Source organism: Aphelocoma coerulescens, chromosome 4 (genome assembly GCF_041296385.1).
Source record: "Aphelocoma coerulescens isolate FSJ_1873_10779 chromosome 4, UR_Acoe_1.0, whole genome shotgun sequence".
Classification (NCBI taxonomy): Eukaryota; Metazoa; Chordata; class Aves; order Passeriformes; family Corvidae; genus Aphelocoma; species Aphelocoma coerulescens.
Window position 1 is genome coordinate 17775502 of NC_091017.1, and position 12358 is coordinate 17787859.

Genomic DNA, 12358 nt, shown 5'->3' on the forward strand with positions numbered 1-12358 from the left:
CCTTAGAAAACACTTTTCCAAGCAAGACTGTAGTTTTCCATTTTGAATTTTCTTATGTGCCTCTTGCTGATGTCTGTCTGTACTGCAGTCAAGGAATGCTTGTTTCTGTTATGATCTTTAACTGAGCAGAAAACAAATACTTTGACAGAGATGCCATTTCACTATTGAAATTGACTTTTTTCTGCCTGTTAATTAAAGCAAAATATTCTTTTTGGAATCACTTAGCTGATAATTTTTGCGCTTAATACTCTTTGGGATGCAACCGCTCAATTTATGAATTGTTTCCTGCTTTAAAAATCAAACTTAAGGAGTTAATTTTATTCATGAAAGGCCATGTCAGAATAGAACTATTCAGCATCTTAACCTAATATTTGAAAAGTTAACGGTAACCACTGTATGCTTCAGATTATTAAATAATAATATTTTTTACCTTTCCTGATTGCCTTCTCCAGATATGACCATAGAATACAAATTTTTGAAGTGTTAATTTTAATGATCCATATTTTATTGTGATGTAGCAAATGTAAGATCTTGAAATGTAGGTAAAAGCCTTTTCTGAGGTCTTCAGTTTTCACTCTGAAATGCAATTTTACCAAAGCATGCTGCCTCATCGTCTGTCTATTTTCCAGCATGAATTCTGTAAGTGAAACAGGTTTCTTAATAAGATGGTATTTCTTACAATGTTCAGATGTTGGGGTCAAAATTTATATTTACTTCTTCTTCTGTTAACTGCTGTTTTCTTTTAAAAAAGGCATCTTGTTTTTTCCTGTAGCCCTTTCTTTTCTGAAGACACATTTAGACAATCACCATTCACTTCTAACTCAAAAGATCTCCTGCCCAGTGAAACTACTCTTCATGGAAGGACGTCTGCACCAGGTCAGATACCTTTTTCTTTCACTATTTCCAGCTAATAGATATTTTTAAAGTTTTTCTTACTGTAAACTCCACCACCTGACTTCTTGAAATATTGTTTGCCTTGTCAAAAGGCAGCTATTTCTCCATTATAATAAGTGCTTATTATTTAGAAGAAAAAGAGAAAAGTTAAATACTTCTGAAGCATTTGTGTTAATAGTCTTTAGGCTGCTATTTCTATGAATTGTGCATTAGTCTACAGCAGATGAAGTTTAGCAATATCAAGAGAGGTGAGGGGGTTTTTTGTGTGTGTGTCTGCCACTGCACTGATGCTGAATTACTGTCTGCTGTTGCCCTGTTCCTGGCTGTTTCCATCTCCATCTCCTGGAGTACAGATGAAATGTTTGCAGAACATGTACTGGGCTGTCTGAGCTTGGCAATACAATTTTCCTGCCTTTAACAGTACTTTAGAACCTTTCTGGAAGGATATGGAGTTCTTCAAATGTACTGAAAGGCCTCAGTAGCTGCAGGTACCTTCCCACTGATTTTCTGAACTAGTTGACAGGCATTTTATGTCCAGATATAGCTTGGGTTATATTCTGCATTAAAATGGAAAATACAGGCATGTAATAACACTATTCAAGGTCGCACTGAACACATGCAAAAACTTGATATGTGCCTTCACTGTCCTGCTGCAAAATAACTCATTTGCTAGTTCACTCTATCTGTTCTTAAATTAATAGCTCTGGGGTTCTAAAGGTCAGTAATTACACAGTCAGCTGTAGGGGGGGTTATTCACCTTTTCTTAGCAATCAATAAACTTTTGGGCACGTTACTGCTAATTTTCAGCTATAGACTGTCATTTAATTTACAACTTAACAGACCCTTCATTTTTTTTAATGCTTGAATAGTCATTTGACAGCTTGTGAAGTGGCAGATGAGGGTAAGAGCTAGATGCTGTCTAAGGGTAAATATGCATGGCAAGAAGGAAAAAAATTGTAGCATAAGGACAAGGGTCTCCAGGCTGGGCACAGACACACTTCTGCAAGGAAGCAGTGGATTCTGTACCTCTGGGTGAGGAGAACCAGATCAGGTGTGGTGCTTTTAAGTGTTAAAATGTAAACGAGGTTAGTACTCTCAATCCTGGCTTTTGACCTTGGCATGACATGGAATATTCATATGCCCAGATGAAAGATGGGAATTCACAGACTCCTCAGGCAGGGCTTGATACCTCAGAGGACGCAGCCTCTAGCAGCAAGACACTTACATCACACCAAGATAAATGCATAAGAATTTTAATTCTCTCTAAGACTTCACTTTAAGTGAGGCCACTAGAAGTGTGGGTGGGCTTTGGTGACATGTTTGATCTTCTTCTTAAAAGATGTAAAGGATCTAGTGGGTTAGGTCATCCTGTAGTGTTAGAATGGCTTCTGAGGGAACTGGGTTTTTATATGTTTGTGCTGCTCCGTAATCTGTTTTGTGGAACCTTGATTGCTCTGTGTATTATAATACATATTGCTCTGTGGTTATAAGACTCTGATATATAATAGTAGCATGTATACTACTAAAACTTTAAAATGCCAGTTTCTGCTACATTTTTATTTTTGGAACAACTCTTATCATTTCAAATATGTTGGTTTTTTTCTCAGCTTCGTAACAAATTCTTGGGCCTGAAGTGCAGCTTCACAGGAGCACCAAGAATGTGATTTAAATTTGTAATCAATTACAGATATTATATTCATGTAAAAAACAGCAGAATACCCACAGGTAAATTTCTTACTAATTTCAACCTTGCAAGAAGAAATATCCTATGTAGTGCTATGGATAGCTCTGAAAACACTTTATCCCTTCAAAGAGCAGCATAAAGGAACAGAAACAAACCATTGTGGAAGGCCTACAGAAAGTGTTACAGAAAATGCTGTGGAAATGCATATGTGGTCTCCCACATAAAAATGCTTTCACTTGAGATTTGGTTTGGGTTACTCTATCCCTGAAACAGGACAGTAAGAAGTAGAAAAGAGAAACATGAGAAAATGATAGGAAATTCCCAGTCCAGGGCCCCGGTGGGACCCCACGTATGCAGTTGCCTCTTTTCAAGTGAGCACCAAAACGGGTGGCTGTGTCCCCAGACTCCTGCCAACTTTCTGTCTGCAGACTTTTTGGCACCCTAGCTGCAGAGGAATTGGGAAAAGTGACAGGAACATAGGACAGTAAGATATTTCGTGTGTCAAATTCAATTCTTTTCTATACTAGGTAACATTATGCAATCTTATTCGTTACCAAGCTCCATCTTAAACCCCATCATCATCATTATTTGTATGAGGATGCTGTTTCAGAAGCTCATCCCTTTTGAAGAATTGGGACCACTCTCTTTCTAGCCTGAATTTATTCACAGCAAGTTCTACTTTTGTTGTTTCACAAGTGCAGTCCTTCAACTTCGATAATTCTTCTCCCTTGTGATGTTCACCATCTGATGTGCCATCTTACATTCCTCTAATCCTGCCTCTCATTTTGGAAAAGTGAGCCAGCCAGTGTCTTTTAGTCTCTTAGTACAATAGGGTTTCCATTTCCTAGCCTTCTTCTGCCTCTGTTTAGGGGCATTAATTTCTGCAAATATGAGTAGTCAGAACTATATGTGCTCTTTTATAGGAGGCTTTGCCCCTGACTTTTTCAGCAGCCTGCAATCTTCTGAGTGCATATTGGAAATGCCTCTCCTGATTAATCACAGCCTTTGTAACTAGAACATGCTGGTGTCTCTCTTGCTAGTCAAATAGTAACTTGTTTTTCTTTTCCTTTATAATTTCAGCTGATGATTTCCGCATGCAACAGAAATTCTTGTTCCTACACTCTTAGGCATATGACCTTGTAATTTGAATTGTTTCACTTGTTATTTTAGCTCTCGAGATAATTTTTTTAGTACTCTGAAATTTCTGCATATTGATATTGCTTTCATTAATGCAATTCTGGTTTGTTTGGGGGCTTTTGTGTGTGTGTGTTGAAGCTATTAAAGAGGATTTTTAAGTACAACGGGTCCAAGGTTCAGTCCTTGAGACTTAGGCTTAGTGGCCCCCTCAGTGCAAACCACTTCACTTTATGGCCAGTTTATAAGAAAACTGCAAAATTGGGTATATAAGTGGAAGAGCACTCTCTGTAGGGCATTGAGTAGATAAGATCCCCAAGGAGTATGAAATAATTAGGAAAGACTATTAAAAGATGTGTGAAATCAATGCACTTGTCAGGGCATTCAGTGGAGGTGGAAAAAGCCCTAAATAAATAATGATATTGTGATGGATTTGGTCTGAAAAAAGGGTGGAGTGTTCCTGATCAGCAGCAGTATCACAGGCAGGAGAGTTGATTCTCATGTGGAAGCTTTTAAATTCAGTATCCAACGAAATAACAATGAAATGTCCAACAGCTGTCAGAAAGGGACTCATCAGACCCACAGAAGTCATGGTATCTCCCTGATAATCTGTGGTGAATTCCTAATACTCTGAGAAGGGAAGACAGGAGTTTCCTAGAGTGTATAGTTCATATTTAGTGGTTATTTTTGGAGAATTGCTTTTCTTACTTTTTAAGATTTTTTTATGTTAATAACCATATTATTGTATTGCACTTTTCTGTATTAGTCTTACTGTCCAAATAACTTCATTTTTACTCAAAAATGGAAATAAAATAGTTTTGATGCCCACATCAACCAAACACACTTTGCTCAAAAATTACCATGGTATCAAAGTAATATCTAATACAAAGTCATATCCAAAAAATTTCAATAATTTCAACTGCCCCCTATGAGAATGTGGCCTCTTTTAATCTAGAAAAAGGTAGGGAGAAGAAATTAAAATTTTTATTTCAGTCACTTTAAAAGAGGACATTTTCATCTTCTCTTTTTTAAGATTCTTCTTTTGACAGAATAGTTTAGTTTTATGTCAGACTATATAGTTCAGTTCAGATCACTGGATAAATTAAAAACTTGATCGTATGCTGCTGTTCCTGACCCTTAGTCAGTCTTTAATGTGCTTTAATAGTTTTCCACCATCTCATTGACTCCTTCTGTAAATCAAACCTGCCTTCATGGAAGCCAGATGAGTGATATTCACTATTCCTTTTCTGGATGTTTCATTAATATTGGTGAAAACCCCAGCCATGGCTTTTTGGTAGTATTTTTTTCTCCATGTATACCTGTGTGTAGTATAATAATATTTCATTATTTTCTCTCCTGTTCACCAAGGATGTGGTATTCTCCTTCATTTGCATTGACAGTGCCAAATATTGAAAGAATCCCATCTGTAGTGGATTAATTTTTTTAAAAAAATGTATCTTTTTGTGAGAATTTAGTACTACTTGCAGCAGTGTAATTCTGATCCTGGTAAATGACTTTCACATGGCTAAAATAAACTTTTGGAACTGGAGGATGTAGGTCTGAGGGAGTTGTAGGCCAGGAATAGCCCTGTCTTTTTAAATTTTGCCACAGCTAAATTTACTGGTTGTTGGTTTGTTTCAGTGAAATAAAGCCAGTAAAGCTTCTGTGCTCCAGTACCTTTTTGAAATGCATCAGAGCCTCTTCTGCCATGTGTGTCCACACTCTGTACTGACCTGTAAGATGACAGACAGGCGGTGCCTCCTCTTCAGGATTGTCCAGAATCAGTTGCATGGTGCTTAGTTCAGTAGAAATTTGGAAACATAGTGCAAAAACTTTATATTTTGGCAGTGTCAGTTGTTCTTTTATTGACGATGTAATTAGTGGGATCATCCCATGTTTATGTTTCTTGATCTAAGGTAATATGTGCAACAGATTCCAGTATGTTTGGAACTCCAGGATTATTCTGCAGATGTACAGGTTTCTCCTGTCACTGTCCATACTCACACTGGCCTCCTTTTCTCTAAAGCAGTAATTCCACTGTAACTTCCATACACTAAGAGGTGAAAACCTGCCTGCTCCCAGGGCCTCATCTTTGCACATTCTGCTACACAGCAGTACCAACACGTGTGTGGCCACATCAGGGGAAGTAGTGAACTAATCTCCTTTTTTTTCCCAATAGTTTGTGGGAATGGGGGGATGTGAGCAGGGTGAAGGGAGGCTGTATCCTTCGACCATGTGAAATTTCAGCATTTGTGTGAGACTGGCATGCCCATGAGCACACTTAATCTTGTCTACTTTCTTCTGTTACTGTATCTGGAAAATACCTGCTGAGGGTTTAGAATTTCAGCTTGAATGTGATAAATAATCAAGCTGGTGGTGTTGTGCAGATACCACATTCTTTTATATGGGTTTGCATGTGTCTTCCTGCCTAATTCCTTTTAAAGCATGCTTTAAGGTCAGTACAGCTCTTGATGTTGTCATTTTCTGTGACTCCAAGCATCTAGAAGGTAGATAGCAAGAGCTCTCTTGGTCCAACCTGCAGGTGCTAATTCATATCCACTACTTTCTGGCAGTATTTGTGCTTTGTTCTGGTTTTCTGTGCTCTGCAGCAAACTAAACTTCTGCAACCATCTACAGCAACCAGCTCTGAATTTTGGGTCATCACTAGGTTAGTTAAGAAAGTTATGACTTTATTAGGTTGAATATGAGATTAGAGTGAATCTGGCTATGGCTTTCATTTCTTCAAGAGCTGCTGGTGACAGTTTCCCTTCTTGGTCTCTTTTATGCTGCCAGACTTTCTCCTTTTAACTTATCCTGCATTGTCCCTGAGACCACTGTAAGCACACTGCAGAAATGAAGGGACACCTTGAGGGTTTGATTTCTGTGTAGGGGACCATTGCCGCTTGTGTCACCCTGGAAAATGCCTTTAGGCCTTAGGGGACTGTGAAACCCTGAGGATTTCCACTGAAGTGACCAGCAGTGAAATGTTGGCATTTAAATTGCCCTTGTGTAGCTTCCCAGCTATGTACCCATGGAGTTAATTAGAATGATTCACACCTTCTTACAGTTGTTTGCTTACCTCTGCCAAAAAGCCTCTAACTCCACATTGTGGGCAATCCTATTTACTGTAGGAAGGCTTTCTTCAAATGTTTAAATGTTAGAATTTGTAAATGAAAGCCAGGGCTTAAGAGCATGATTACAAGCAATTGATTTTGAATTCATTCAAGACAGCAGACCTGTGGGTTATTATTTTTAAGAGAGTCACAGGATGGTTGAGGTATGAAGTCTAATTCCACACCCTTCCCCAGAGCAGAGTCATCTTGTTGCTCAAGGCTATGTCCAGTCAGGTTCTGAATATCTCCAGGAATGGAGACTCTGGGCAATCTCTGAGCAACAGGTGCCAGTGTTTGACCTTGCTCACCATAAGAAAAATTGTTTTCTTATGCTTAAATGGATTTTCCTGTGTTTTAATTCGTGCCCTTACCTCCTCTCCACTGGCATCACTAAGAAGAGCCTGACTTCATCTTCTTATTTCCCCCTATCAGGTATTTATCCAGGTTGGAAAGATCCCACCAAGTCACCTTTTTTCCAGGCTGAATAGTCCTTGCTCTCTCAGGCTCCCCTTCTGTGACAGATACTCCATTCCCTTAACCATGTTTGCCGGACTTCAGACTTTTTTTGACAGTCTAAAAGAATATTTCAAGATCTTGGCAGCTGTTTCTGTCCCTGTGACGGAACAGCAATTTTTATTGCCAATGTAATTGCAGAGGGGGAATGCACATGCATGTGAATTGACTTACGTAGTGCTTTTCCCCCCCCTTGCTTTATCCCATTATTAGTGCTTATGATCATTTTATCTGCTTTCAGTTTTGGTCTGAGTTATGAGCTCTGCCCATCCAAGACATTGGATAACCCCCTTCAGTTTCCTGGTGATGAGAGTCCCTGACCCCTATTGGCTTCCTGTCAGGGCAGAAAAGTGAGAGTGGCACTTAATTCACTACCAAGGCATGTTCCATCAGGCACTCGGTCCTGCTGTTCATTTCTGTCCTAGGATTCCTGTGAAATGTGCTTGGGAAAAGTGGAAGCAGATGCCACACAGTCATTGCCACCTGCAGGGCACAATTGTAGGTACTCCCTAAGCTGTGCAAAGTCTGCTTCTCTCAGTCCTCAAAAGCACCCTTTTAATTTTCTTTTTCTTCTGGTACTTGTCTGGGAGTAAGATTCAGCCAGATACTCTTCTTTGTGTGTGTGCGTACACATGGGGTGTGCATGTGTATGGTTGTGTAAAAATCAACACAGGTGCATGAATAAGTATAGTGGAGTGATGTCCCTCTGACAAATCCAACCTGTGTGACAGCTTCATAGATGGTAGGAAAGGTTTTTTTTTGACAGAGTGGCAGATTGATTTTAGTAACTGATTTTAGTTCTGTATCTCCAACATGCTAATTCTTCCCACAAAAAGAATGTCTTGTGGGTACGAGTGACTGGTGTGAGCTCTCTGGAAGGCCAGGGACTGTCAGCCACCGAGGTGGCTCTCTGCAGTCTGATAGCAGGAGGCAGATAGCTGGCAACTTGTGGCAAGGGATTCTAGGAAGGTGAGATAGTTGAACTGCTGTAGAAGTGGGCTGTGCTTGGCATAGTTATCCAAAGCAAGACAGATTTTGCAGAATTTGTTCAACATAATTCAGTGCTAAACTGCCTGATAGTGGCTCTGGCACGTTTTCCATCTATCACATCCTGTCTTCAGATTCCCATGACCGTCTGCCTGCGTGCAGCCTTCTCTCCCTGTGCACCCAGCTGCCTTGACAACCACTTTGCACCACAGCCATTGAGCAGAGGCTGCCACGTTTCTGGTTCATTTCATAGGATCATAACCAAGGCGGCTTCAACTCATTGCAGCATCTTCTGGGTCTGCTGCCAAGCAGGTTTGCATCTCCTGCACATGTGGTGCAGATCTGTGGTGCAGCAATAGAGGCTGTGTCCTGAGCAACCACACAGTTTTCATAAATAGCAGAGTCCCTTTCAGAGCTGAAAATTTCATTATTATGCAGAACAAACCATTTCAAAACAGTAAAATGGCCTCTTGCTCAAGCATGTACAGTGTGTTCTCTGGCTGAAGCAGGACAAGTGAGATGTGCAGCACGTGCATCTTTGTACATGACTTAGTTTTTCTTAACTATCAGTATTTATTGGGCAGGGAATGTGATCATATCTTTCTGAGCATCCCATGAAACTCCTGGTGAATCTTTCACTACAGGCTAAATAGCAGGACTTGGCACAAATTGCTGTGGGCACACAGCGTTAGCGTCTTTTCCCTGTGAAGTCACTGCACTGATAATTTTGCCAATTGTTTACAGGACCTTCAAGATGAAAGGTGTTAACTAAAACAAGCAGAAAGAGTTCAGGTCCATGTCTAATGACTGTCTTGGAAGGCATTTGACATCTATCTGAAAACTTGTGTTTCTTGTTTTACTACAGGCTGCCTTTATACAGGGTAAATTTTATTTCCCTCTCATACAGTGCAGTGTTCTCTTACAGGCAAAAATACTCACTTTTTAAATTTCATTTCTCTTTTATGTTTGCTCCTTCTAGAGCACAATCAACTTATGATAAAGGACAGAAAAGCAAAGTAATTTCACTCAGAACAAATACCTTCTGGTTTCATTTAGAATAAACCCAAACTAGATCACAATCATTAAACCCAGCAAACCAAAAACTGTTAAGAAATATCATCAGCTTCAAATCCAGAGCAAAAAATGGCCATATTGAACAGTTTTATCCTGCATGGAAAAACAAAAGTTAGCATTTGGATTTTTTTACCCTTTCAAGCAGGGCAGGTTTTGACATCTCATATTATTTTGGCAACTCTTATTATTTAACTTATCATAATAAGTTTGCTGAGTAATAGTTACTCAATAGCAAGTGATTTTTGAAAAAGTAAAATCACTGTTGCCATAAATATTCTTAACTAGGTAACACAAGTGGAGGTCAAATTTGAGAAGGGTTTTCTGAGCAGCTACAATCATTGGAAGTACTTAGTGAGAAATGTGGGACTTTTATTTGCTAATACTACCATGAATTATTCTGGGAAGTGAATTTGGAACAACACAGGGCTGCCCAGCAAGTTCCTGGGAGCTTTTGATGCAGGTAATAGAAGACAGCTTGGGGGAGAATGACCACAAAGTTATAGAGTGTTGGGTTTGGGAAAGGAAGAAGGGAAAACAGCAAAATAACCCCTGTTGGCTTCAGGAAGGATAACTGGAACCAACTTGGAGATGCGTATGGAAAGAAGCCTAACAACAGTTAATGACCTCTGGGCTTGAGTGAAGCTTCTGATGTGTCCTCCCACAATATACCCATAGTAAGAAGGGAAACCCAGGGTAGGTACAGCTCTAATTAAGTGGTGAAGTGCAGCTGTCAAACCCCAGGGACCACGTGGGGTCTGCAAGAGGCTGTGCTTGCTCTGGTATTCATCAGTCCTTTTATTAACATTGTGGATGATGGAGGAGAAAGGATGTTTATTAAATGTCTGGGGCACACCTTGCAAGGAACTGCCATAAGCACTTGGGAGGACAGAACAACTAGAGTTCAGTCTTACCTTGAGGAATTGAACAAACTGTGTGAAAACTAGCAACCAGTGCAGTGAGATAAAAGTTCTGTGCCTGGGGGAATGGTGAGTGCCACAAAGAAAGGGGAGGCATGAATGTCCAGGCAGTGCAGCTTAAGGTGGGGATCTGGATTAGGGTTGGTCAGACACTGTGTGTAGAGCTGCATTGCAGAAAGGACAAACATCTGGCTGAGGTGTTGGGAATGTTGTCTGTAAGGCACATGTGGTAATTCTGCTCTGCAGCTGGAGCCCTGAATTCAATTTTGGGCTCTGTAATCCAAGAACAATGTGGAGGAGACAGAGGTGGTCAGAGGTTTAGAACACATGAGCTGTGCATGAAGATTGAAGAATTTTACCTATTTATTTAGTCTGGAGAAGAAAAGAGGGGAGATATGATAATGGCATTCAGATATGTAGAATGACAGCTTTGAGAGGAAAATAATAAACCTTGCCCATATTCATGTGAGCAGAATAAGAAATAACAGGCTTAAATGACAGCAGAGGAGATTGAAGCTAAACTCCAAGACTGAAGTAAAACTTTCTAGCAGTGGGGTGTTTTTGCACTGGCACAACTGTCAGAGGAGCCTCTGGAGCCTCTGTCACAGGAGGGTTTTTTAAAAAAATAAGTAAGAAAAGCATCTGTTGGGACTGATGGATAAGTTTGGTGAGTGGCTGATGTGCCTCTGGGTGAGGGAGAGACAAGCTGGCCTCCTGGGGTTCCTTCCAGCTCTAATTCTGGGATATAAATTCAGTAACAAAGCCATGGTGGTGACTGAACAATCTCCTGAAAGAGATTTGATAGATGAGGCATTTGTCTTACAGATACTCAGCATGCTGTAGTTTAGAATCTGCATCTCATTCAAACCTATCTCTAGTTTCATATCTTCTTTTGTCTTTCCTAATATCAGAATCTCCTGTAAATGTAAGCATCAGCACTGAGTCAGAATGTTTCCTGAAGATGAAACTTTTCCAAATACAAGCTCAGCATGAAATAGAAAGACAGGTTTTAAAATTAGTTTTCTAGCTCTGCAAAAGGAATTGGAACATGTCATTCCCGACATTTCTTTTTAGAATTACTTTGGGACTCTCCAGTCCTCACCTATCTTACCTTATACAAGTTTGTCTTCTACAACATTTGTCTGCCTAAGAGTAAATTAAATGCAGAACTCATCAGCTGTTTGGACAGATGGATAGATAGACATAAAGAGTATTTCTTAAAAATAATCTAAGCAAAGCTGAGGACAAGTTTGGGGTGTTTTCTTCTACAGCATGATTTCTATCTGAGTACAAATTTGCCCTAATTTGTTGCAGGGTGTTTTAGTTGAGTTTGGGGCCGTTGTGGTGCTCACTGCAGTCCGAGCAGAAGGCAGATGGGAGAATTATGCAGAAGGAGGGGATGGTTTACAGGCAGATGCGTGTGCTGGTGATAGAAGAGAGAGCAGGGAGAGGTGTGAGTATCTTAAAAAGAGCGAGTTAAAGGCCTCAAGGAAATGGCAGATTCAGTGCTTATCACTTGGGGAATCTGCAATAAAAGCAGCAGGAACATTTTCTTTTACAGCAGCAATCACAAGCACCTTGGGAAAGGTGGCTCTGGCCAAATGTTTGTAGTTACTTGTTCATCCAGTGCTGATTATTTTGTGTTAGTTCAGTCAGCTCAGGAACCCAACCTGCATTTGGGGCTTTATTTTGCATTCCCCCACTGAGGTTTCTGGTAACCAGCTTCTTCCAAGTACAGATTTTGCTTCACCCAAAAAGAGGCAGAAAGCTGAAAAGAAAAATATAATCCAAAGGCAAATTTGTCTTTATTTGTATCTGAATGCTGGATGGGTACTATTAGTGTTAGCCTCTGCAAAGCACCCTAGGTGTGTTTACTACCTTCTCTTAAGGAAAGAAAATGTGGACTTGCAAGCAAAAGTTGTCACATTGAGAAAAACCAAAGAAAAAAAGGAACATTTGTATGCCCCATAATGGTCCTAATGTGCACAAATGTTTGAGTGATTTTTTCAAAGGGTTTCTTGGAAGCATGTCTTAAGCAGAAT

General features: G+C 40.0%; 1 protein-coding gene across 12 annotated transcripts in view; it reads left to right on the top strand.

Moving 5' to 3' along the window:
• Window positions 1-12358, top strand: part of ZNF827 (zinc finger protein 827) — a 116067-nt gene that overhangs the window by 82143 nt on the left and 21566 nt on the right. For all 12 annotated transcript variants that reach the window (XR_011150490.1, XM_069012865.1, XM_069012862.1 and 9 more), the window contains one exon: window positions 773-876. Coding sequence is in view for 11 of the 12 variants with exons in the window: in XM_069012865.1 (XP_068868966.1) it covers window positions 773-876 (104 nt within the window). In the remaining variant the exon portion in view is untranslated. The remainder of the gene's footprint in view (window positions 1-772; window positions 877-12358) is intronic.